This window comes from Rhopilema esculentum, chromosome 8 (genome assembly GCF_057945365.1).
Source record: "Rhopilema esculentum isolate cy_ngs chromosome 8, ASM5794536v1, whole genome shotgun sequence".
In the NCBI taxonomy this organism is placed as follows: Eukaryota; Metazoa; Cnidaria; class Scyphozoa; order Rhizostomeae; family Rhizostomatidae; genus Rhopilema; species Rhopilema esculentum.
Genome location: NC_142822.1, coordinates 5,856,296 through 5,883,809, shown reverse-complemented (window position 1 = coordinate 5,883,809; position 27,514 = coordinate 5,856,296). Strand labels below are relative to the sequence as shown.

Genomic DNA, 27,514 nt, shown 5'->3' with positions numbered 1-27,514 from the left:
TATATGTATTGCTGATTGGAAAGGAAAATATCTCTCGTTATCTTTATCAATATCACAGACAATAAATCTTATAGGATTACCATTCACTTTCGTTTTGGTAAAAAGCAACCGCTTTGGTTTTTTCTAATTATGATTTTCTATGACTTTAACGATTAAAGATATTGCTTTGGACAAAATCTTTTTGCGCTGACTTGTCATCATCTAATCGCCTTACACGTTATCGTCAACATAAATTATTAAAACATGTTTATAAACTTTTTTCATTGTTCGTGTGTGTAATCAGCCACAAAGCAGTGGAGTTTTCATGTTCTGTTCTTCTGATCATTTGAAGTTCTCGATCCTAGCTGTCCAGCAGACACAGGTGCATTAGTTATAGCTTAGAATCAATGACTTTTGTAATTACGGTCTGTTTTTTGCCAATCTGATGACCAAAACAGTTGATAATTAATCAATAGTAGGTTTTTTAAAAAGATCAGCTGAAGTGATCTTGCTCTTACAACTACAGTCTTCGACGGGCGTCATCTTTGAACAACAGATTTTGTGCTCTGGCACCAAGAATCTTGTCTTGCAAGACTTCTTAGAGAAACGGCACAAGAGAGTTTCTTCCAGATTTCTTTGTCATCAGGCTTTACTTGAAAGGTAAGGTTTATCCTTAGCTTAAATAGTATTATGTTTGCTATTCCATCTAATATAAGAAGGCTGCCAGTTTCATTCGTTTCCGACTTGCCAAATTTTAAGGAAGCACCTCATAACACTGTCTCTAGCAGACTAGATAAAGAGCTTTATGCTTGGTTTGATTCTAATGCTTCTCTCTTCCAAATATGATGTGAGTTAACAATTTCATTCCCTTAAACATTTCCTCTGTCCTTTAATTCAATAAATCTATTAACTTTCTAACACGGGACAGAAGTTACAATGCAAGTTGTTGGGCAAATGCACCCTTAGTAAAAGTGCCTTAGGCTTCAGTAAGTCAGTTGTGAGGTTATGTTCCCACATCATCGAGAACAAATTAAAATTTTGTAAGTTTGGTGAGAGGGCTTGTATGATTCTTTGGCACAGGCCAGGAGTTTTTCAGAAAACGGAGGTTTACAAGGATCATACTTATGTACAAAATAAGTCTCTCATCAACAGACATCTTCAAATTATGATAGCTCTTTTCGTGGTCCCGTCATGCCGTATCATAAGAAGCGCTCTTTTAAAAGGGCTAAATTCTTATCCACACACGGACTACTCTGGGTACGTACCACAAAATTTCGATCGATGAAATAGAATATTGGAGGGGAAAAGCGGAGGAGCATCTGTCTTTCAAGAGCTACTTTTCCTTCTTCCAAAATAGAAGCTTCTCCTCTTCTCCGCTCTAATTTTTCGATTCCCGTGCTCGAAATTATGTGGCACTGGTACCAATAGTAACTCAAGAACAAACGTAATTTCCAGATTTGTTCTCCCCCTCTCAAAGCTGTATTGCCTTCCTGATTATAGCAAATATAGACTGTTATGTAGGTAAAATATGGTTTTAGGCAGCTTTTGGTAAATTTGTGGGAGCTACCTCGCGCAGTCCATTGCAACAAGACTATCTGCAGTACATTTTAGTTCTATACATATGACCCACCACATAAAAGATCTGATTTAACACCGTCTTATTTCCATAACAAAAGCTATCATGTAATTTAAAGAGTCCATGTCACCGACTAAGTTAATAAAATGTTAGAAACAGGTTTGTAATATTCGTTAATATTGCAGTTTAGCACGTTTAGTTGACAAATCTGGTACCTGTAAGATATTGCATTTTGTAGGTAGGAGAAAAGTCAATTGAATAAGCCCTTTTTGATTTTTAGAGATAACACTATGATGTGAGAATAAGTGGCATTTGAAGATACTTTTACCAGGTCTTGCTGGAAAGAACAGTTCTTTTTACGGTATGTGAATTTCTTAACTACAAACTACGTTATATATGGAGATTCTTCTAAATTCATTTTATTTGTCATGATTTTTCTTCGACACAAAGTCACGTGTAGATTGAACTCGAGTTTTTCATCATAATGCCAACTTGAATTTCTGCGAACATAGATTCATTCCTTTAAACTAGACTGTTATCGCAAAAATATTATTTTCTAAAAGTTTGGATAATTGCTCCTATTACATTGTGCATTTCAATTTCAGTGTAAATATGACACTCACCCATGTGTTATAGGAGATCTTAGCGTTTCTTGTGCTCCAAATTAAACGTTTCAAGTGATTCAAAAGTTAGCTATTTGTCTTGAAGAAATCACCACATTTCTTGCACTATTTTTATTGTTTTCCACTTCTACGAGTTTGAAACAAACCTATTTTCTGAACAGGAGGTACTTTCATCATTTGTAGAATATTTGACAACAGATGGGCGAGGTTTTGTTTCACAGTCACTAGATCTGTTTGCAGTTATTGAAATTGTTTGCTATTGAAACTGTTCAGAAAAACTATTTCTGTAGACAAAATATATGCAAGCGGCACTGATCGGGCAGCCTCCACATTCATGTGCTCGCACTTCTGATTGACCTATTTCGATCTACAACTGGGTATGTTTATTTTCTAGCGTAGAATTTTCTATCTATGTCCTGACGTTTTAATCTCTGACGAGTGTCAGACGAAAAACTTTAGTTAACACAAATGTTTGCTTTTTTCAAAGCCATTTTCAAACTGTTTCTGTTCACCCAGTGTCCAGGAAACATCACGGTCGCACGGAGGAAGTTTTGAGAAACAATAGAAATTTGGAGGAAGGTTTTGGCCAAATAAAATTCAAAAAGATAATTGAGACAACTTATTCTGCATTTGTTTCTTTGTTGCGCTTTTAAAACACACGTTGAGTCGAAGGTGAATTATAGCACGAAAAGACGCAAAGTTTCTCGTCCACGCCCTTACTTTACTGCCAAAAAACACATCTAAAAGGAAAATGCTGTTCGTGTTCCATGGTTTTGAAATTTTTAAGAGAATTCTGTTCGTGTTCCATGGTTTTGAAATCCACGAAAAACCTTTCTGTTAAGAGAGTTTATGATAAAATCAAATCAAAGTTTATGATAATATTGGTATCATAAAGATTTAATTTTTGATGCCTACGGTGTTTCGATAGAAAATTTATTCTCCAGACATATAACTGTTATCGATTCAGTTTATAAAATTTTTGATCGGTATCATTAAAAATTTATGCCTTGATGATTGTCTGTAGAGCAGGATATTGTTCAGGTTTTGCCAGCCTTCTGTTCGCAGCATGTAATATCGGTTACTGGCAATAATATTATGATGGCAGAGTTACTTACAAATCAGACTGGTGTGATAATGACTCTACTCAAAGCCACTGCCAGGGTAGATTCAGAAATATTTTGCAAGTATGAAGAACTTGTTTGGTGATATTAGATAAGCCTAATTTGAACCAAAAGAAATCAGATTTAGTGATTTCTGATCAGTTCATTTATCCTAAAAGCTTGGCAAGCATGTTAAATTTTCAAGAAGCATTAAAGGCACTTTACTAAACATTCCATACCTGAAAATAATTCTCTCTATTTTGAATTGAAAATGTGAGTTAACAAAAATTTAGATACAAAAGCCTTTAACCATTTTGTGCCTCTGGTGGTGACATGGAAGACAACGATTTCTTTTACCTGTTTTTCCATCAATGTGACTTGATTTGCGACAAGTTCTTTTTGAACAGCTTTCCGATCCTAATGTAAATGTTAAAGGGCATGTGTCGTGAACATGATTGGCTAATGTAATACAATCATCTAGTTTGTTTAGTACAAAGCATGGAATCGAGAGTGAATTTTTACGGCAGGAAAAATTAATTAAGAAGAAATGAAAAGTGACGAAACAATGAAATTCCTTTTGTTTTGTTTTTGCTTTTGTTTTATTAACATACTGCTAATGCGACATATGCCCTTTAACTGAGAGAATGTACTTTTTGTGATATGATTCTTTTTAAAACTTGGAAAACAATGTAAATACCAATCAAATAGTTATCGAAGCAACAATTTCCTCTATGAAAATCGTTAAGAGGTTTTCATATCCAAATTATGGCATCAAAGAGCAGCAACAGCTTCTACGGTCTTACGTATATTACTTCCGGTTGTCTTGTACAGAGACACACCAGTTTTGGAGCGCCCTTCCCTACTAGACGTCCGGTAGAGTTGTTGTTGAATTGACAAGTATTCTTTGTCTTAAAGTATATTTTTTCAAGATATCAACCATATCTCTACACCAATGGCTTATAGGGATTTTTCCCATATCAATATATCGAATATGAGCGGATACCTCAAAATTGGGCCGACTTTAGCAAAGACCTTAGCGAGGATTTTAGCAAAGAGATAAAATTATTAGAACAAGAGATGAATCATAAATTGAATACGAACGTGGTTCTGTCTTTTGTAAGAGATTGTTGCAAACTGGTTTGAACTCATACCTCCAGTATTATCTATCCAGGCTAAGCCTTTTTAAGACCTTAGGCTACATTTAAAAAATCTATAGCTGCCGTAGCTGAAAAGAACACGACATCATCGGGTTTCGATTATGAATCGCCAATGATAACCTAGTATTAATCTTGTTGGGCTTTGAGTTATATAATCGAGGGCATGTTGTCCTTGGGTCTTCGAGCATTTCTGTAAAAGTAGTTGATATGGCTTACCTATCGATAACGAATGGCGTCTTGAAATCATATTGATCAATACTTTTAAACTCGTTGAAAACACATCTAACTAGTAAGACCTAAATAGGCATGTCTTTAGTGACTGCGAATCTAATGACCCAACTGGATGCGGAAGATTGTTCCATAAAGTTGGTGCTGCATGACTAAATGAGCGATCTCCTGCTGTTTTCAAACTTGTCTAGTTGTGTTTCAATAAGTTACCATCACACGCTGATCTCATCATGGGGGCTGGCTCATACTTTGGGACGAGGGCCTCCAGATACAGTGATCCGTGTAAACATTTGAAAGCAATCATAAGAATCTTGTACTCGATTCTTGATGATCCTGGCAGGGCAACGAGTGTAGTTGCTCCAATACTGGGGTGATATGATCATACTTTTATGCACAGGTCAGAATCCTAGCTGAGACCATATAGTAAAGAGTTTGTGCAATCAAGTCGTGTTACATCAAAGGCATGAATGGCCTATTTCAGCAGCTTCAATGGTCAATTATCTTCGTTCAACAATGATGTTATGGAGGCAGTATCTTGCTGATTTGCACACTGCAGTGCATTGCATTTACATTAGCCTTCAGTGTCATGTGCTTGTTAAAGATGACGTCTAAATTCCGTGCTTCGTTTTTGGGCTGTTTAGTATCTCTATCAATCTTAAGGTAGAGATTTCGGACCTTTGTATATTGTTTGCGAGTACCAGTTACTAGCATTTCTGTTCAGGCACGTAAATAATAGGGGCGTGGGGGCGTGACACCCCCTCTCAAAGGTTGGAAAATCCAATTGCAGTTGGAAAACTTAAAAGTTCACTTGGAATTTTTTTCAACTATTATGAACAAAGCTAGTCGGCAGAAGAACGCCATTGTTTCTTCTTCTCAAACCCCTCAAAAACTGTTTGGGTTCACATTCAGTCTCTTGATTGATGGTCAATTATTCTGAGGACCATTATTATAATTATTATTAGCTATTTATTTAAAGTAGGCGTATAAAAATAGCTACAGAATAAAAGCTAACTCAAGCCTACTACAAAGTAAAATTGTTTAAAAATAAAAAAATAAAGATACATATATATCCAACATAAGAAATAATTAAGTATAAATATATATATACAGATCTTACAATGTTTTCAGAGCATTTTTTGACATTTACAATACAATACTATTATCCGTTCAAGAACCCAACCTGAACCACCAAAGGTCTACATAGTCTAGCATTTCTCTTCTTTCTAAGATTTTATTCTCCTTTTAAAGCTGGATAGGGTATCTGATTATTTTTCATGTCACTGGGAAGTGCCTGCCGCAATTTACTTCCTAGAAACGATATCGTCTCTAAGCCATAGCACGTAGTGCGCGCTTGTGGCAGTAGTTGATTTTGGCAGCTACTCAATCCATACGTACTATGTTTTAAATAAAGATATCCTTCATGAAAGTAGGATTGAGCTCCCATTTTGCTTTATATATTTCAATCACCAACAGTTGTCAGTTCCTGATGTGGATTGGTACCGCATTGTCTATGAGTAATATTGTGTCAAAATCTGATTTCATATCTTTGTAAGTTATCCGCAATGCCCTTTTGTGAATACGATTAGCTTTACTATTAAGTGTTCTATCGCAGAAAATCCAAACAAGAGGACAGTAGTTGAGCTGGGACAAGGTAAATGCCTTCATTATTCTCTTTAGTTGTTCAGGATCAAAAAGTGAGAGATTCTGGGGAGGGCTTTTGCCCAGCCTTTTTGCAAATGGACCCCAATTGCTTTTTAAAGCATGATGTTTTGTCCAGAATCACTCCAAGCAGTTTACCCTTGTTTGCTAACCGTTTTTGTTTGGTAACCTGGAACAAATATTAAGGGTCATTCACCATACTGAGTACAACAGAAAGACTTCTTGAAAGCTAGACGCTCCTCCGCTTCTCTGGCCCTCCGCTTCACTGCTCCTCTGCTTCTTCGCTCACCTCTTGAATTACCGTGCTCGAAATTTTATGGCTCTGGTAGCCAGGGTAAGAACATCAGAGCCTTAATTATTCATGAAATAAGAAAATTGAGCCTCGACAGAAATTATCTGGTTCTTATAAAAAGGAAACCCTATTTGAAGGGCTGTTCTTGTTTTGCCTTCTAGAAGAGATGCTTTATAAGACCTTCTTGTCAATAAGGTGGCGGTATTGCCCAGCCGCTATCTCAAATTTGTTCGTATATCATATTCGTATCGTTGGATATGAATTATTGTCGGATATAAACAAATGTTAATCGGTGATCGAATTTCGCGCAACACGAGACCTCATCTGTTCTTGATCAATCTGACTCCTCCAAAGTCTATGAAAAGCTTGGGCAACCCTGAACAATCGCTTCAATTTTGTGTTTAGTCCTTCGTTGATAGGCTGTTTAGCGATAGAGTAAATCTAAGTCACAGAAGCTGCAAGCAGCTGGTGAATTTTCAAATGTTTTCGGCAGATTTATTTTGTGCTGGTGTCAATTAATATGCAGAATGAAGTCAAATAAGTGTGCGATCATTGACATCTTTTCCAAATCAACAAAAGCATTTTCGCAACAAAGGTTTTTGTAGTGTATGGATTATGTGGACAATGGTTAAGGCCTACACAAATTACGCTGAGATAGGTATCTTGAATCTGGCCTGTTGTCTTTCCTCCTACAGTTTTAATGTGCCCGATGTTGTATTAATCGTTTGTTGATTCTAGCGAAAAGAAAGCGGATGGATTGCCTAAAAAACTGCTTGATTTTATGCCAATCCAAACACATGCAAGTTTTCGGTGGATCAGCGTAAGAAATTCTACGAAATAAACACTGGTCCGAGCTTTCTGAGGCTTATCAAGTTTCGACTTGCGGCAGAATTTTTTGATGAGTTTCAAATAGCGGAAGACGACCAGATGGGAATGGTGATTTCTTTGCGGCGATCAAGCAAAACAAGCCCAGACTTAAGCGTGGAGAAGTTTAATGGATCGGCATCATTCAACACCGACCCGACCGAGCTGCCTAACCCTTTCGCCAAGTCAACACAGCCAACGGTTGTCCCGTTTTCTCTTAAACAATTCATGGAGTTGTCTGAGAAGTACAGGGAGAATGTCAGCTTCTACGCAGATGCAACAGTTAACAATATGATGGTATGCCTATGTTTCTGTTTAATTATTCACCCTTCACTGATCGTGTTTCTGTTCTTAAACGCGACTGGCCAGTACCGCAATCTTCTTTGCGGCTGTGTATTTTTGTTTTCCCTTGAAATGGTTTCATTGTCTTCACTGTGAATTGTAGGAAAGACGACATTTTAACCACACTCGTGTCCCTGCCTTCTGAAGCTTCAATCTCAAGACAAAAACATATTATATAACAAAACTTTTTTTGTAAATTTTTGGATAAATCGCTGAAAATTAATTCTCTTATGATTTAATATATTTTGCTCTTCTTATGTGAACATCCACGATTGTTTACATACTAAAACCCAAGTTAGAGTGTGAAATGAGCTGCAGGTTGTCATTAGGTGTCACGCATTGAATTTTTCTACTGTTTTCATTAGGTGTCACGCATTGAATTTTTCTACTGTTTTCATTAGGTGTCACGCATTTAATTTTTCTACTCCTTTCAGTAGGCGTCACACATTGTTGAGTATAGTCTTAGTTGTGCTACTGCATAATCCAGCACTTTTATTCGATGCAAGCCTAATACTCAAAGAGAGTACTTCTTGTACTTAACTTGATAACAAAATGTCTTCCGCATATTTCAGCAGCTACAATTCGCCATGCAAAGTAATCACACACTAGTAGCCTTTTAGCAAATGTAAAATGCACTAAAGATTCACATAGATTACTTTCAGGGCCAAGAAAAGTGTTTCTCCTTCCTCTCGATATTGCCTTTAAGCTCAGACAATCTTCTTCGAAAAAACATAAAAATAAGGCGAGGTTTGTGCGTGGTACTTAAATTGTTTTTTTCATAGTGTGACGTCATGCCTTCTTGGCTTTGATTTTTTTTCAGCTTGTCAAGGCTCCTCTTATTTCTAATTGGGTAACCCTGGCATCTACTAATGTTTTTATCCAGCTCCTTAATGTTTGTGCCGTAATTCACTGAAGTATTTACTCTAAGAAGGAAGTAACAACCGACATTGCTTCTTGAACAATCAAATCCCAATAACCAGAACCTCTTATAGGACGATGAAAATAGGATTCAAGTTATCAGGGATTTGAGAGATCGGGACTATATTACAGATGCCATTACCATTAGAAATACCAATCAAAAAATGTTTCTAAGCAAAAATGTTAAAGTTAATCTTCGAAAATTGTACTGTTTTTATTAGTGTGCATACTCAGTCAGTTGTTTTTTATATTTACCGATGTTTTCATTCTACATTTGGTTTAAAACAAATAAATAACGAATGACCAAAATTTTATTATTGTGATTCAATCACCATTTTATACAAAACCTTATGGTTTAATACACATGATATTACGGCAGTACAGTACAGAAGCTTCACCGAACATTTAAGTGTTCGCGCCCATCTAAAATCTTCATTTTACTAACATCTGCGACAGTAAACGAAATATCATAGGACCTAAAGAGTTTTTTCCGCTGCTAACTGATCGACCAGTTCTTTTGAACAAGATTAAGCCACGGAAATCCCTCACAAATGTGACTTTGGTAGGTGTTGTCAAATCATATTTACCCTGCATTATTTCGAAAAACTTTCGCTTTTCCAATTTTCTTCTAAGAATTCTCCTAAATCTACTTGCATACACTGCTTTTGGCAGCTGAAATATCTTTTTTCTTCAAAAGTTAGGCTTATTTTTCAGCAGCTGTTTGCAACAGCTTTTTAGCTGATATGGATCAGACTTTTCGTCTGAATTCTGCAGTTTAGAACACTGTTGGCTGGGCCTCGTTGTTTTGCAAGATTAAATGTACAGTATCCAGGGGCGGATCCAGACATTCGCAACATTCGCACTGGCGAATGTCAGATTTCCACATGTCTTTTTGTACATTTTAGCATCGTGAATATTGTACTAGAAATGACCAGATAATAAAAAAAATGTCCATGTCATAGTCCATGTCCATGGAATGTAAGAAATAAAAGTTTTGTTTCCTGCCCTAGTTGCTATGATGTCAACTTGTTGTTTACTTTTTAGGTTTTATTCCCTCGTTTTAGTGATTAAGAGATGATATATTCGAAAGAGGGGTTCCCCCTTTTACGCATAAATTCACAGAGCACCAATAAGGTTTGATGCGAATGTCGAATGGAATTATAATATATTAGGCATGCGTGCGCAAACGAAGTAGTACTGAAAAATGTATGCCAACAATTTGTGCGAATGTCAGTCCAGCTATGTTATTTAGCCATCTGAAAACCAATAGGAAATGTATATGGGAAATCTTTTTGCGAATGTGGCGAAGGTAGATGCGAACTATGTTCGGTAGCCAGTTGAGGGAGAGAACCTTGGAAAGTGAGTAGATAGAAACCTCGCTTCCAGATCAACGGCCATGATTGTTGTTGGAAAGCTGTGGAGACATTAGCTTGCAGAAGAGCAGCAATTGTACTTCAGAGTGAGTGAAAGGAGTCAAATATAAGATGATTTTTAATTTGAATCAGGGGATTTCTAATGAAGATGTTCAAAGTTTGTCGAAGATTTTGGTTGATGGATGGAATTTGATAGATGGCAATATGCGAGGACAGTTCAGTTGGACCTAAAATTGTTGAACCAAAATTTTGCCTATGTTTTCATTTTCATGATGGAGGACGTTATTTAGAAAGAGATTCAGACTCAAATAATATTTTGAAGAATACGTGATGCTTTTTAAGGTAAATAGCCATTTTTATGCAGGCTTTCAATCAGAACTTTTAGGGTTCAAGTCAGGTACATGATGTACCGTACATCTTGATAATCCAGTCTGCAGAGTATGGCATGTGCACACCGGAGATATTTTTGTGCAAAATCTGTTGCACACCGGGTATTTTTGGGTGTGGCAACTAAGATGGGTGTGGCTTGGTGTAGTCCCATAGAAAATGTCAGCTGATAAAAACAAGCACAGTTTTGTATGAACAATTTGAGGTATCATGAATCTTACTTGACAAATATACAAATAGAAACTTGCGCTATCTTCAACAGTATACTTCACACGCATTTTTACGGTGAAATGCAAATTCACAAATTTTAACCACAACAGGGGAAAATAGTCGGTGCACACCAGCACACCAGACATTTTTGGTGGTGCACACCGGCACACCAGGCTTTTTGCTCGTGCACACCGGAGATCTCGTCGAAAAGTGCCACACTCTGCAGACCGGTTGATAATGGTGATGTAGCATTCTGACGAATGATGCTGTTCTATAAATATCTTGATGAATTTGAATATGCTGAATTTTAGAATTCTAGATATTTTTTATTGATAGATGTTGCTATTATCACAAACCTGTAAATAGTTTGACTGTGCTGGGGATTTGTTTTTGAATAAGATATTGCATTTTCTACGGCGTTTCTTTTCTTGTTAATTTTATGCTGTCAGTTTTGGAAAAATCTAGACTGCCATATTTGTAAATGAGAAATTGTAATAGTATTTTGACTTTATTTGTCTGGTCATGCCATAAATATGGTAACCCTTTTCACGAGTTTAACCTCTAAAACTAGTAAAATTATTTGTGGTTTCCACACTAAAAGAGTATACCATTGGAAACTTTTGGTTCTGAAATACCCTTAAGATTCATTAATTTTTGTTTATGAATTTGCAAGTGACTGACAGTTTTCTTTTCTATGTAATTGTGTGTGTAAATAAATGTAAATATGGGTAGTAAGGAATGATCCTAATGGGGGAATTACTACATTATTAATAAGAAATTCACAGCAAGTTGGTTCTGCCAAGTAAATATCTTATGTAAATCCATATAGTAAATGTTACCATGTTTGCCTTATTTCTTTGCCATTATTGACTTTGTTTGATGTACATTTTAAATTTGTATATAATATATTTATGATGTTCTTGTTATGGAAAGACAACGAATTGTTTTAAATTCTGTTACATTTGCTGTTTTACTAACACATGAAAATACTAAAATTGTATGATGTGTATTGACCTAACTTGTATTTTTGGCCCTGTGTAAGGCACATCACACAGCAGTTTAGATAGAAAGGCAAATGCACAAAATAAATAGCAGAAAAGCTCTGAGTCCCTAAAGTATTTGGTGTTGAAGTCAAACATTTGGGTGGATATTGCATTGAAAATTTCTACACTAAACACAGTATTTGATTGTTAAATAATATCATTGTATAAATAGAACTAAGATTCCTTTCTTTAAATGGCTGTTTTTTAAGTGAGTGACATAAAATGTTTTTGATGAGTTTTTCTCCCTGAGAAGGGATGATACACACACCTAATATACCCTTATTTTAGCTCATCCTCTTTGTTCTTGACAATTTGTGATTCTATGCCTAGACTTGCCATTAAATCATCATTAAGAGGACATTTCAAATCTTTGCTGCTGTTTTTCCATCCCAAAAGCCATGTAGGAAACAAAACATGCCAAAACAACAAAAGCTTGATGAGTGTTTCTCAAAATTTTTCCAGAGATCTCTTTTCTTGTTCACTCAAAAAGTAGAATGCCAAATTGTCAATGAAATCCAGACCTGGCTGTGATTCTTAATATTTATCCTTAAATTTCTCAACCTTTGAGCCAAAATTTTATTTAATCTATGCTGTTTAAAAAATGTGTTGTTAGTTTCCTAATCCGAAAACTTAATATGAGGAAAAATACATCTTTAAGTGGAAAACTTCGATTCTGAGACTATAGTAAAATTTGACTGATTTTTTTGGGAGTGGTCATATAGGCGTGGTCGAAACTTTGCGAATGTCAGATTTTTTTCTGCATCCGCCCCTGACAGTATCATTTTCATTTAACGGGGAACACTTAGAGCAGAGAAACCATCTGCTAAATGGAGATACCTGTTACCTTGAGACCTCTTTACTTGTTTACCTTGAGACCTTGATGAATCTTTTTCTCAATCTTTTCGAATGGTTTCTGCTGAAAGAAAGTGATCTGTTACTCAGGATCTGCGTCACGGGGGGTGGTTGGGTGGGCATGGCGGTCATGTCCCTCCCATTTGCTCGCTAAATATGATAATTAAATCAGTCTGAATTGTTTATAATGGATACACCTTTAGATTACAACAAATACATTGAACCAAAGTACACAAAGAAAACAGTGTTATAAAAATGTTTGCCAGAATTGGGGCTAGGGGGGGGGGGGGCTAAGAGGAAATTTCCTCTACATTGCTGGTCCCCCCCCCCCCCAGTTTAGGATCAGTGGTGAAGGCTATGTTACTTGAAGTAGACTTTTTAGTGGATGTCATAATGACAAACCCTATTATAGCCCAAGCTATTGGAAACCATATGTATAACATTTAGTATCTCTACCTGAAAGAAGGATTATCAACAATATCTAGAGAGAATTCAAGCTAAAAGCAGAATCAAATGCAACGCAATTTGCATCATGTTTCCTTTTTGTCATAACATTGCAGAACAAAAAGCTTACTAAGCTTTTCTTGTTAATTTAACCTCTAAGAATTATTCGAATTGCCGTGGAAAACAAGCAAGAAATATCATCAAGGAATTGACTTTTTAAATTCAATAAAGCATTAAAAACAAATAATAAGCCTCCGCGTTCGTATTATAGTGGCATAATTTGCATTGGTGAATCAAATTTAGTATCACGGCACACATGCCTATGAATTTATTAAGGCTCCTTATTCTAGCTTTTTTCGCAGTTTGAAAATGTCGTAAGCATTTCTCGCAATGATCTATATTAAGCATCCAATTTCAAAATCCCGTTTTTGCTTTAGACAAATTGCTGTAAGGGGATGCTGTTACACTCTCGGTTTTCAACATTTCCAACACGGATTAAATACCTATGAAGGTTTTGAAAAAATGACCAGCCTTTTCATCTAGTTTGATGAATCGGATCAGTTTTTTCCAAGTAGTTTTATATCCAGTTAGCAAAGTCTCTTCTTTATACTAAGTGGATATCTACACATCATCCTATTTTCAAGCCAATTTCAAGTCAGCTCGCCTAATTAGCCCTCTCAGATAGCCCTTTCAGGTGGGATGAAGCAAGATATCGTTCATATGGCAAGCTTTCATCCCAATTGTTTGCGCTAGCCTCCAAAACGAAATACAACTTGCAAGCCTTCTGTTCTGGTTCTCGTAAAAGTGGATTCTTATAGAGTTTTACTGTTTTTCGGTTATGGTGTTATTTCAAATATTTATTTCCACGAATCTCAAGTGACGATACTTTACAAAGATCAGCATACCCCGTCAGGAACCATGGACTCTGCCAAGACCCTAGTGCCCCTTGTAAATCTAGTGCCCCACTAATGATAAAGTGTGAAGCCCAGTGTACCCCGTAACTATGATTTAACTATTCAATGGATAATCATGAAAATGCAAATACATTCATAGATGAATGAATCCTTGTTTTAAAATGCATAACAGCTTGCTGTAGCTTTCTCGAAACACGAATGACTAGTGACACAAAACCATGGAGTAATCGAATCTGCAACGCATAAACCCAGCCCCTTCCCGCAACCACTCTTCTCCTTCACAAGATTATTCGACCCAAAAACATTATTCCTGGAAATTGCCAAAAAGACGCAAAAGCTGCGGCCAAAAGCCGAAAAAATACATTATCTGGTAAGACAATTTGCCAGATTTTGCGCCAGTTGTGTGAAGATACTAGTTTGCTAAACCGCTTGTTTATTAATTATTCAATAGGGGCTTGATATGTGTGCAAAATTAACGATTTGAAAAAAATCCAGGTTTTCATTAACACCCTTAGGGTATAAAGGAAACACGAGAGTGTTTTTGCAATAGAAAATTTGTTTCAATCTTCAACAGTACCATGTTTAAGAATTATACCTTTTAATTGCACATGCTTAATGTCTGTTGTTGAAAAGTGGTTCTGTGATAGATGTGGACTAACCAGCTTCTTTATCATGCTATATTCATCTATTCATGCTGTCGAAAATTTCATTTTGTAAATTTGTTTAATGAGTATCAACTGACATCTGTTCTTTAATTTTCACACAGTTTTCTTTTAAGTTACTTACAATTGGCAGGAAATGTAGGTTTTGCTTCAATATCTTCATGTGGAATCAACTTTCTACCTTTAATAAGAACTTTTATTTCAATTCAATTGTTGGGAAGGATACAATTTTCTGTAGATATTCCAACGAAATGGTGAAATATGACGGCAACACGCCCACCCTCTCCCCACTTCACTATCCTTCCACCCCTCCCCCCGCCTCCCGTACTCTCTGTCGCTTTCCTCGACCGTGTTGTTCTTCTTCAGTTTAAATCTTCCATTTTTTTTGGCAAATGAGTAAAGGGATTTTAAAACTTCGAGAATGTATGCTTTCGTTATCAATAATTGACTGCAGAACATTGAAATAGTATGCTCAAAACAAACATGTATATGGACATTGCGGACGGCCGGCCTAACTAACAAAAGGTACTACGGAGGAACGCGCAGAAATCACGTGCAACTTTGAAACCTTTTAGTATAATTAGTGTTACCACTGGCAATTGCTACGCAATATTCATTGACATGGCTTTTTCATTTACTTAGCGCTAGTACACTGAGAGTCTTAATCAGTTAGATGATTTATTAATTTCCAAATCAATTTCTTGCAGATTTTGGAGTCGAAACTGTTGAAACAATTTAACTTGGTAAACCATCGACAAAATATTCTGCTATTTCGCAACATCTTACGTAAATTTTAATTGAAACAGTGAAATATATAATCCTCATTTATTTCGCAATTTTGTTTCATCCATAATTGATAATTTAGTAACTTGACTATTGTTTCTTTTAAAACATTTCCTTCGTATTCTCGCACAAATTAACATCGGTGACAATGCTTGCTATGCTCTTGGAATTCTGGCCTTGCGGCCGTCCAAAATGTAGTGTCGAAAAAAACGTTTCGACTAAATTTAGAATTGTCGATCTTTGATATTTCTATGATTGAAATCTTGATGTAATTGTAATATTTGATATTTTTGTGCGCTTCATTAAACGAAATCAACTAAAAAGAGGCAAAAAACTTTGCCTATCAGCAAATAAAACTTTCTTGTTAAAGACCCACCAGAATTATTGTTGCTTTCTCTATATGTGGAGTTATATATTCCTTAAGTTATATTATTCTGTATAGCATCACGCTTTAGTACTTTGTCTTAGAGTACCCGCCACTATAAATTATCTTTCTCCTATTTGTTCTGGTCCAGCTGTCTTTGGGGCTGCATGGATGACGGTCGAAATGAAATATGATGTATAAATACGCAGTGGTCGGGCTCTCTTAGATCGTTGTCACGTGGGCTCGTATGTAAATAACGCTCTGGTATCATAAAACCAGGATTTGGTTTACGCGCAGTTTCTGGTTTCAACGAATCCAGTAAGTTTTGCGTGTCACTCGTTGAATGACCCGTCAAGAATTCACACAGAAAGACAGCAGCTATCTACATGCAAAATGGTAAGCACTCGTGATGTTATCTAGAACAGTTTGATCTGATTCTGTGATCTCAACAGTTTGCGTTGAAACTTCTCGATATCTATCGTAGTGTTATCTGATACACTCTAAATCAACCCTTTATCTGTCTTCACGATATACAAAGGATTTAACCGCTTTCAGCCTCTGACAGACTGTCTTTATATCTTGTGTTTATGTTCAAACACCAATGAGTTTAGCTATGATGAACTTGGCTCTCTCGGTTGTCAGTTCTTAATCATTTTTTAGTTCTCAGTGTTCGTTTAACGAGCAGTGCCTTCGTTACCTCTTTGTGCGGAACCTTTAGTATTTTGCGCCAGAGTGGTCTCGACTGTTTATGGAAGCCCTTGGTAAATATTTGTTTGCAGTTCAACATTGAGGTACAATACGTCTGGTTCAGTAAAAGTTATATTATATATGGGATTATATGTTATATAGGATTACTCTGTCCTTCTTGACCTCGCTATAAATTGAAAGATTTAAAGCCCTGGATGTTTGAATAGAAAGATTCTTCTTTAATTTTAACGACGTAACTGCATTCAGGCGTTAACTATTAGGTAAATGTGATTTCCTCTCGTTTTATGACTCACATAACTTACGTAGCAACAACCCCCACGAGAAACTATACCACGCACATTTTAATGTTCCTATGACACCTTTCGGTTTTACAAAAGCGTGGCAAAAGTCTTCAGAGCAAGGTAGTTTATCTCCAGTGTTTACACCCACTTCATCAATTTGAATGAGCTTTCTGTGAAAGTTGTTATTGGTGGTGTACTTCTGTAACATGATCTTAAAGTTGCGTATAGTAGGTGTTAAGGGGATTGTGTTGACGAAGCCACCTTGGTTTAGAAATGGCTTGCAGCAGCCAGCAGTTGAAGATACTCTGATTTGCTTTCTTCTCTCTTAGCATCCAAATGCTTGATTAGGAAACTGGCAAGCTCTGCTTGACTAGCAGTTTACAAGTCTTTCCATTATATGCGACCAAACCTAGTCAGTCATACGCCAGGAACAATAGGCTAGCAGCTGCTTTTAGAGCATAATCTGATAGAGTTTGAATTCGTATTTGAAACCCTACATTGGGAAACGCTAACCGACAATATCCCTCAATGTTCTTTTTAAAGAAGCGAGTTAATACGCTTGATAATAATCCTAGTTTAGAAAACTGGAACTCCGTTCTTAAACCTAAAAGATCTTCTTGTGCAGTTTAAGAGATTTCAAAGGCTCGTCCTGTTACGACGAAGGTTGGATGACATACTGTTGTAAACATTCTAGATTTCAAGCAAAATGCGGATGTTGCTGATGAATGCCGATTGTTATGATCTTTGGTCCAGGATGTGTATTTTGTGAAATTTAGTTAACCCTCTCTGTTTTTTCCCTTTTGCAAAGTTGCTATTAATAACATTTACGCATTTGAAGTACAGTATACTTTTTCTTGAGGTGCAAATCATTTCATGAAGTTATCGTACATCTTCTATGAATATCCTATTGTTTTTTGCTGGAAATCTCTGGAAATCCTTTTGTTTTCTTGGAAATCTCGTACGCTGTTTGCCCCTCGCGCTTTCTGTGTTCTTGTATCTTTTATTCACGACTTAGAATTTGATCAAAAGTATGCAACATTAGATACAATCTTTTTTCATAAGAACACAAAAATTTTGTCCAGTCTCAATAATCTAAACAAGTTTTCGTTTTGATCCTCAATATATTCTCGAGGTATACTTACTTTTTTCAAATCTGATATGGTTTCAGGGGAACATCGCCTGCCCTCGAAAAGAAACCATATTCCATATCATTAGCATCGCAAAACAGGCTGAAAAATAAGACACAAATATGCGAGCTGAAGCGGAGCAATGTTCCTATAATATGCTTAATACTTCGTTGCTTTTGAGCCTGAATATTCATACAAATAATATTCTTTTATAAGGGAGTGTAGCGACAAGAAGGGAAAAGTTGTATTCAAATGCTGTTATACTTATACAAGTTCTGCTTATTGTAACACAAATAGCTGGAACAGAGTTTTGGGAGGCAATCGGGTTTAGTTCCCTCAGAAGAAGCTTTTTAGTTTCTAGCTGTTTTAGGTACAGCAGTTGCTAGCTGGGACTAGCTGGTTGAAATTTGGAGGCAGTATTTGACCTTTGCAGCATCATAAGAAATTTTATTTAATTTTATTTAAGAGGTAACAGCTTGCCAGGTGCTATTCTTGTTTTGTTGAATCAGTTGATAAAATTTATTTGATGTAATTAACAGGATGATCTATCAATCTTGCTCATTTATCAGTTTGGTATGAATCGAGGCATTGTTGCAGCTATTTCGTTTTACTGCGGAGAGCATGAACACACCGTTTCATTGTAAATGTGAATTTCCAGTAGTCCTTTACGTTTTGTCCTGAACAAACATTTGTATGCAAAGACGAATTATTTGATTTTAAAATAAAAATTGTTTTTCTAGCTTGAATCAGATGAAGTGTGCTTTATTTGCAATGTGTACTCGACATCAACCGATATATTTACTTGCCGGGTTTGCATGAAATCTTTCCACGAAGGGTGTTTACGAAAGATTGGCGACCTTTCTGCTGAAGTTGCCAGGCTGCATGCCAACGCAATCTCTAAATCCAGTATTGGGTGGTCGTGTTATAAATGTGTAAGTTGTCTATTGAATTTTAAGATTCGCTTTAAAATTGTTCTGCAAACTAGGCTCTCGTACTACAATATTTCAAATTGCAAAATAAATTCGAATAAAGGTGAATAGATAAAGATAGAAAGTTTTTAACAGAAAAGTTACCAAAGCTGTTTGTTCCGTTTGTTATTTTTTGGAAATCTTAAAGGAATCCCTATTAACTCTCTCCATGCTAAGCCTTTAAATGAAAGTATATTACTATTAAGCTGTATTGATTATGTAAAAGAGGAAAATTTTTTTGTGCTCTAGTCTTTAAACAACTGTTTTAATCCCTCACCTTTTGATTTAGGTTAAGTTTGTTAACTTACGTAAGTTCCTTTTGGAATGGCTGCAGTCTTAGTTCTTTTCTAGAGCAATCTGTCTTTGTTATTGACCGAAGATGAAATGCACGAAATCATGGATCTTTTCGATGACTACGACTCAAACCAAGGTAAGAGAGAGATTATTTTTGATTATCGCTTTATCAAACCAAATGTAGCCAAAATCTTTTATAAAGAGTCCAGCACCTATGTAGCAACAAAATTTTAATCTTTTTCGGGGGCCTGGAACCAAATGTAGCCTTGGTTGTGACGTCATTTGCTAGCGATCTCTATTTATGCTTTTTCTACTTAGATACGCAGATATCGCTAGAGGAATATGTTCAATTCAAAGAAATGCAGTTTGTGAAGAAAACGAAAGACAGATGCCCAGATGACCTGAAGAAGTTAGCAAGTGATGAGGTACAACCTTCCTAAAAAATTTCACCTTTAGTTATTTTTTTGCACTGAATAGGGAAAATTAAATGTTAATATGTTATTATAGATTAGAATAGAATAAAATAATTTTTTGGTTGGAGTTTGCTTTTGCTGCCATTTGCATATAATTTCATCGCGAATCTTTTAAAAAATTAATTCATTCTATAAATCTAATGAAGAAGCTGATTGAGAAAGACCTGCTGCTCAGCAATAAAAATACGCTTATTACATCACGACTTGCATTGAAAATCTCATAAGAACCAATGATTTCGCTGGGTACCATAACACTTTTTTGCCACTCATAACATTTCATTGTTTTTTATTTCGGTTTTCTCGTTTATACAATTTTTGACAATGATGTCTGGTGTTATATTTTTATTCTCAGAGTTTATACCTGCTCGTATCAAGCCTTCCATCTTGTCTTGGAGGTTTCTTTATACAAAGGTGTTATTTTCTCCCCGAAACATTTTCTCAAGCTTTCGAAACCTTGATTAAAAAATCAATCAATAAAACCGTCTTTGGGTACAATACTTTACTTTCTTTGTTTTCATTGGCCTCTTTCGCGATTTTTAGACATAAAACTGGTCAACTTGACACCTATGTCATATTTTCGCTGAAGGATTAGCGCATCAAAAAAATTTGGGATATTTCTTTTAAACAATCTTTTGGTGGTACAAAACTTGTAAATAGCTTTGAAAAAAGCAAACATTTAGTCAACCTTTGGTCAACCTTTACAGTCATGTGCTCGTGTTTCTGATTGGCCTATTTCGATCCACAACTGGGTATATATATTTCTTAACGTAGAGTTTTAGATCTATGTTCTGACGTTTTAAACTCTGAAGAGTGTCAGACGAAAAGCTTTAGTTTACTAAATGTTTGCTTTTTTCAAAGATATTTCTTTTGCAAACAGAAAAGTTAGATAAGTTGCAAGCCACCTCTTATAAGCTAAGTATCATTGATTTCAATAAGTAAATCTACGAACATTATTTTACTGCTTTACCATGCCATCTTCAAATATTGAGGTATCAAGGACTTATTTGGTTATTTCCATAAGTAAAAAAGCGAATTCAGTAAAAACAAATTAGCAGAAGACTTGATAAGACCGTTGCTTGCTCTTATTGAATTTTTATTTCATTTGGTTTGTATTTTTTTCAGTTCTGTATGATAGATAGGGATAAGACTGGAACCATTGACTGGTGGGAATTTCTCAACCACGAGTCTATCAAGATGCTAGCGAGAAGAGACAAGGTCAGTGATTTCATTCTTCTAGAGTTCTCAAAAGCCCAATGTCACAAGCAGAAGTTTTCAACTGTTCATCTTATCTAGCATCCACTTGTGAATATGATGCATTAGCATATGAAATACTGCGACTGTTTCTGCAAATCGTCAGTGCTTAGACTTTTATTAGCCCTGATAAAATGCATAGGAAGATAAATATATTCAGTATAATGATGGCTGCCACAAATTAGTTACGATAAAACACGCTTAATCCTTTGATTTAACCAAAAACGTTCTATTCCTTAGATTTTTTCCAGATTTATCAAAACCTTAAACAGATGTATTTTAATTTTATTCGCGTCTTGGCATACCATTCTCCAATGAACTAACAAGAAACCAGCCTACAATTTCGCTGTCGCGGGTTCGAGTCCTGCCCCAGTTTTGTTATTCGCTCACATTTTCTTTCCGTTAATTTCACAAATCCTGCTCTACCATCACTCACGAATAACTGTTTTATTCATCAATTTCGGGCAAATGTGGCCACACGTTGAAGTTGGAACGGCATTTACGTCGAGTGAAGATCAAATAGGGCCTTCTAGTTTTTCATCGATATATACAGCCAGGTCCGATGTCTTCTTTTTGATTGCCCTGATTTCGCAATTATTGAAACAGCTTTGGCCCCTTAACTCTCCTCAAAGGTAGCTTTGCTTGATAAACTTAGAAGTATTTTTCCTGTTGAGGCTGCATAAATGTCCCCAGCTATCGAAGGTATTGAATGTATGATGTAAGGTAGCTGTTACTCTCTTGCATATTACTTGCACTAAACACGTCATAGGCTGTTCATTTTCGCTTATTATTTTTACAATTTAAGGAAGAACTGGTTGCCATTTTGTCACCCAAGGAGGTCTCAAATGTAAGAGACAAATTCAAAGCTCTCGATGTTGATAATGACGGTAGAATAACAGAATATGAGGCGCAAAAGGCTTTCTTTGATTGGTTTGGGAAACTTGCAATCAAGGACCAATCTTCGTAAGTAGATTTGGTTTGCATTATCCTAATATGGAGTGACGTAGCCTCGGACAGAGAAACTCAATATACATGATTAGAGATCTTTCTAGGGGTCACACTTGTGCTTTTAGATCGAGCTCGGAGAAACGATTAAGAAACCATTTGTTCTGATAAGAAAACGATCGTCAATTGGCAAAGCAATGAAGTATAATTTTAGTGGGAGGGGCATCTGCTTCCCTCATTTGGACGTTAAAAGGATATGCTTTCAAGATAATGGACATAGTTGCATTAAAGCAGCTGTGGACGCAAATATTTTTCATTAACATTTCCAAAGCGTTCGAATTTTTTCCATTTAAGTACAGCTGCCGAGCCAAGATGACATAAAAGCTGACATCTGAACTTATTTTCTCCAACTATCACTTGCTTTCCATTTTGTCTCTTGAAAGAATGTTTAATGGATTCTCGAGCCTTCCGCGGTTATTATGATGATGATTGTCGCCTGATGGGTTGGGGCAAGCAATACACAGAAAGTACAAATATCTAAAAATTGTGGAAGGAAAATGAAATGTTTTTCTTACACAATTGTCTTATTTCATACCCATATACATATCATTTTTATTGTCTTTTTAAAGCATTAAGCTTTAAGCAATTCCAATCTTTTTTATTTTTTTATCGTGTATTTGAGTTTAAAGATAAAGCCCCAAAACTTATTTCTGAATGAGAATTAACTAACGTAACGTAATGCAGTTTGTACTCGGATTAACAACTCTGATTTTAAAAAAGTATTCTGAAATTTTACAATCATTATGGAGCTGGTGACTGATTTTCTTTGAAACCGAGAGCCGAAATAATCGTTTTTATTTAGATTGCGTTTTTAAATCCACCCGTAGATGCTGGTTGTAATTATGATTGGGATGCTGTATTTTCCTCAGTTCGACAAACACTAAGGCCTTTGATTACCCGAAATGAAAACGGAGGTGTAAGGGTTTTTGATTGGTTGGTGAGGATTTTGTGCCAATGCCTTATGATAAGGGAGGGACTTGTGCTTTTTACCTAGGCATATCAGTGTTTCTACCTATTATACCTATTTGCAGAGTCATTCCATCAATATCAGCCGATCGACCATCGTATTTAAATTGAATATGTTGTACTAATAATCATTTGATATTGAAAATGAATTCTGCATAACTGCATAACTTCAATTCCGATTTGAAAAAACTGCATAACTTCAAATTTACTACTGATAATGACTATCCATTGATGACTAAAATGCCTTCTAGGAAGCCAAAAACATAGGCTTTATGTCCTTCCTTGAGTTTTGCAGTTATACAAGGCAGACAGCAACTTCACTGTGTTTTAAGTAACATTACTTTGGTATCAATGGAATGTTTTTCCAGCTTGAAGTGTCCCGGTTACCTGATTGAGATCCAGATCATCATGATGTGTTCAATTTTCCAACCTGCTGGGCCTATTCAGATTATAGAAGGCATATCGATTAGTATAATCACGTGTCAGCTATTCTAAGCAATAGTGTTCCTTTAAAATATGTGACCTACAATCCCGGACAAAAATGGTTGAGACATTATGTTTTCTCTTTCCTTTGAGAAATAGCTTTCCCCCGCCCCCAATTCAATATTGAATGCATGATTTTGAAGCAAAAACTATAGAACTACAACTTCAAATTGCTTTGGGGGAAAAGGGTGATTCGAATTTACAGGGGCAGGGTAATGTAGAAAAATTACAAAAATTGCATTTTGTCTCAACATTTTTGTCCGGGATTGTAGGCCTTAGGGGGAGTGTGAAATTCCCCAAATTTCTATAAAAAGGTGAATGATTATCAGTGCCTATGAATCGGAATCAAAACGAATACGATTAAGATTTAAATCAAATAGAACATGTCTATAATAGAACAGTGAACATTTTCAGTTCTTAGTAACGTCATATCATACTGTTATAATATTTTCACAAATTCTTTATACACGAGGCTAGAAAATGGTTAACTAGTAGTATTGACAAATATGTTCTGGGTGGGTTTTCTCCAAAACTTTTCTCAAGAATCTTTCGAATTTTGTTCTAATTTGAAACCAAGCCAGTTCTTTGTGTACTCTGCAAAGAAATGAAAAAACGAGTTTTATTTTTGGTATATTTCTGGTTCCCGAAATTTGTGTCACCAGTATTCATTCAGGTTGAGTGTAAGCCTATTGAGTAAAGCTGTGTTGCATAATTCTAATTTCATTTTATTTTGTTCCTATTTAACTCAGTCTAAGTACGTGTCATGTACATTGCAGCTTTCTTTATTATTTGAGCAGCGATACTGTGAATGGCAGGCATCGATCCCTTAGCAAATCATTGAGTGAAGAAACAGTGAAGAACCATGCTCACAACATGACAATGCTGGTGATGGAAGCAGATGCAGACAGGAACAGGTTTGTAAAGTACTCTTTTGCTTAGCTTATAGTGTCTAAGAAACACCTAGTCACAAATAAGGAATAAGGCTTGAAAGCACGACCCGATAGCTCAGCGGTAGAGCACTTGACGTACAAAGTCAGGGGTCGTGAGTTCGAGCCTCGCTCGTGTCGGTTATTTTCCCGCACTCTCTATTAATTATCTTCAAAATCCTGTTGTCTTTGAATAAGGAATACTTTGAACAACTTCCACGAGTTTTGCAATGATTTCCTGAGTTATTTTAAAGATGCAACGTTTAGAGCCTTGTTTGTGTATTTCCCCCCAAAGACTGTCACTTCCGTTCCCTTTTCTCTCCAATTGAATTTGAGAAATAATGCTCTGTGTCCCATACATCACTGTCTAACAAATTCAAACAGTAATAGACGCTGAATTTTTCAAGATTTGATTAGAAAAACTATTTAAAGAAAAACTGCTAGAGATTTTGAGCAGCTGGCTTTAAGATAGCATAAACCCTTGAACTTAAAAAGGCAATAAGGCTTTCTGGCCAATTTCCGAGGCTGCCATTCCTGACCCCTGGCTCAGGAGGATAGAGGGCTTCATCTTCAAACCGCTAGGTTCCGAGTTGAGGGCTTAACCTTTGAACTGTAGTTCCTCTATCGACTACCAGTGGGCAAATTGAAGCTGGCTGGCAGAATTTTGATATGATAGCAGAATTTAATTCAAGGCATTTCATTTTTCGTCTCAGGTATGTCGACTGGGAAGAATTTCTGAAAAATGAGGCAATATACATAATTTCGTCACGACCGAATTTGTCTCTGCCTATGCTGGTCAAGGAATAAGAAAGACAATTTTCATTTTATGGTCATCTGAAAGAATTCTCGCAGTATAACTTTTCTTGGTGGTAACTGGCTGACATGAGACTCCTGTGCCTCGAAGATTTTCGAGAAGAATGCTCCACCCGGGTATTGCTGAAACAACCAATACAACAGAAAAGGCACCGACGATAGCCAATTTTGGCTTAATGGATTGATACACAGAACATTTATGCTCCACGCTCATTAAAGTTATTAACGATGACTGAAACACACTGAACTTGCTATCTAAAGAATCTTATTTGGTCAGTACTAAATGCTGTATTTATTTTTTAAATGCAGCTTTGACTGGCTTGCTTTTTTGGTTTAGAACTTTGGTTGGCATAGAAATTCAACTCTTTTACCGAAAGCAACTCTGTAAAAAATGAGCGCCAGAATACAATCTGGTTTTTCTATTGTAAAAAATCAGTTATATGAAATTCATTAGTCAGATTAATGAATGTCATATTTGCTATGGTAATTTTCTTTCTAGTTTGTCATAATGCATTGCGGCTATCTTTCTTTTATTGCAAAGAATTGCTGATTGATTTATAGGGGAGAAATTTCTAAGCTATGTTTGCAAAAAGGTTTCTCTTTGATAAAAAAAAATTTTCCACGGATGTGCCAACAAAAACTTTTCGAAATATGCTTAATATATGTGTGTATTGACGAAGGAAAACAGTAGTTGTTCTGTTCTTCTGTTTTCCAATTTAGTGGACTGTAAGAAAGTTGTTTTATCTAAGCACAGTTTTATGATAAGTTTAAAGCCACGAACGTTTCTTATTCTTCATTATCATAAACTGATTATGAAAACTATAATTTCTCAATATATCATGTTATCAAACATAGTTATTAACAATGTTTACTGAATGAATCTTTTCAAAATTCTAAAGCAGAAAAAAAATTATATGAGTTCGTTTTCACTTTTGCCATCCTAGTTTCAGATTTCAAGCTATGGTAAGTCCAGAAAAACTAAAACTTATTCTAGTTCTTTAAATTCCAATTGGTATGATCAAGTCTGTATTGGGAAATGTGGCCGATCATATAACATTAAGATTTCATCCACTAATAAAAGCATCTTGCTTCTTCAACTTTCTCGGCGGATTTTGATGGGGAAGATTTTAATCCGTACACTGACCTAATTGATTTTCGAAAAGGGAAAAATAAGTACGAATTTTAAAATGAATCCTGATGCAACTTTTGTGGAAAGAGTAGGCCTAGCTCGCTGGCAGCATCCAAGGAAAACAACACATTTGAGAAAAATTGAAGCATCCTTCATTTTCAAAGATGGTTTTTGATCTTTTTGAAAGCTTTCCTACTTGATGCATTTGAAGAAACAATGTAGATGTGGTGACATTTAGGAGTCTAGTAGGCTGAATCAATCCTTAAAGAGCAGTGACCAGTTGTGAGAATTCAGGCCACTTCAATGTCATTAAGAAGGGCTTTTTCGAAATTCTAGAGATCGATTCAAGAGATGTCAAATACTACAATTTATATTGTTGTTCTAAGTACAAAAGTGACTTATACATCGGCGTTTAAACAACAGGTTAGTCGATTTTGAATCATAAACAGAGATAAAACTCTTATAGAGTGTAATTACATCTACGTAAGAAATTATTTATCTTCTTTTTATCCACCTACGCAAGTACATTATACGTTCAACTGTTTCATTGTGGCTAAATTGATCGCCTATCACGAGCACAAATAGCCTTACAAAAATCAACATCTCGTCTTCAATTAAAATCTATGGCCTACGTGCATATTCTCCTCCATAGGGTTTTCCTACGTAGAGTCTTCACGCAGGCTAATAATTCTACGAATGAATGAGCTTTTCCCCGTCATCTCTTCAGTACTGTATTATCACACATCACTGCGATGATAGCATTTTATTGGTTTGTCTTTAGCAAAAAGGTGAATTTAAAGTTTTCCACATTGCTATTGTTTCTGTTGCAGTTCTTCTCGGTGGTTTCTCTTGTTAATGAATAATTTATGCATTTTCTAAATTGGTCAGCTTGGATTTTAATTATCTTAATGGTTAATCACCTCTTCACAAAGTAAATGAGATCTTCTCTGAATCGAACTGTTTATTAAAAAGAATGGAGAAAAGCGTCTTCTGAAAGGGGTGTTTTCAGCGCACTAAAGGGCGTGGCCTCCAAGTCTTTTTTAGCAGCACGCCCCTGAGCCCCATATCTCAGCCTCCTTACTTCTAGTCAGTTCGCGGTCCCTACCATGACTTTGGTTAGGGAAATGTGAGAGGCCTGTTGGAGCCTGATAGAATACTTAACAAATTCAATTTCAAATTATTTAATGTTTTAGTTATGTTAGAAGCTCTCGCCATCCAATCAAGTTCCCAACTTCAGTCTAAATCATAGGTATTCTCAATTCTGCACTAGCGGAGGAGGTCGGAGGTACAAATGAGCACATGTTTGGTTAGACGAATTAT

The 27,514-nt window shown here is 36.0% G+C and overlaps 1 protein-coding gene across 2 annotated transcripts; it reads left to right on the top strand.

The window, feature by feature from the left end:
• The first annotated feature begins 511 nt into the window (after nucleotides 1–511).
• LOC135695001 (PHD finger protein 24) lies at nucleotides 512–25,539 on the top strand. 2 transcript variants are annotated; one of them, XM_065213921.2, is made up of 10 exons: nucleotides 512–639; nucleotides 1,836–1,916; nucleotides 7,353–7,775; nucleotides 18,627–18,818; nucleotides 19,206–19,284; nucleotides 19,467–19,573; nucleotides 20,744–20,836; nucleotides 21,678–21,835; nucleotides 24,124–24,240; nucleotides 24,966–25,539. In XM_065213921.2, exons 3-10 carry the CDS (start codon nucleotides 7,542–7,544, stop codon nucleotides 25,057–25,059), a joined length of 1,074 nt encoding a protein of 357 aa, XP_065069993.2. In that variant the 5' UTR covers nucleotides 512–639; nucleotides 1,836–1,916; nucleotides 7,353–7,541; the 3' UTR covers nucleotides 25,060–25,539. The 2 variants fall into 2 exon arrangements, with proteins under 2 accessions (XP_065069993.2, XP_065069994.1); XM_065213922.2 differs by lacking the exons at nucleotides 512–639; nucleotides 1,836–1,916; nucleotides 7,353–7,775 and adding an exon at nucleotides 15,844–16,166.
• The last annotated feature ends 1,975 nt before the right edge of the window (nucleotides 25,540–27,514 follow it).

What these genes read in the sequence shown, in the direction of transcription:
- LOC135695001 (XM_065213921.2), top strand. Translation starts at nt 7,542, where the DNA reads ATGGGAATGGTGATTTCTTTGCGGCGATCAAGCAAAACAAGCCCAGAC. An exon ending in GGTGGTCGTGTTATAAATGT is followed by an intron (nt 18,819 to 19,205) that starts GTAAGTTGTCTA and finishes GTTCTTTTCTAG; the next exon opens with AGCAATCTGTCTTTGTTATT. An exon ending in TGACTACGACTCAAACCAAG is followed by an intron (nt 19,285 to 19,466) that starts GTAAGAGAGAGA and finishes TTTTCTACTTAG; the next exon opens with ATACGCAGATATCGCTAGAG.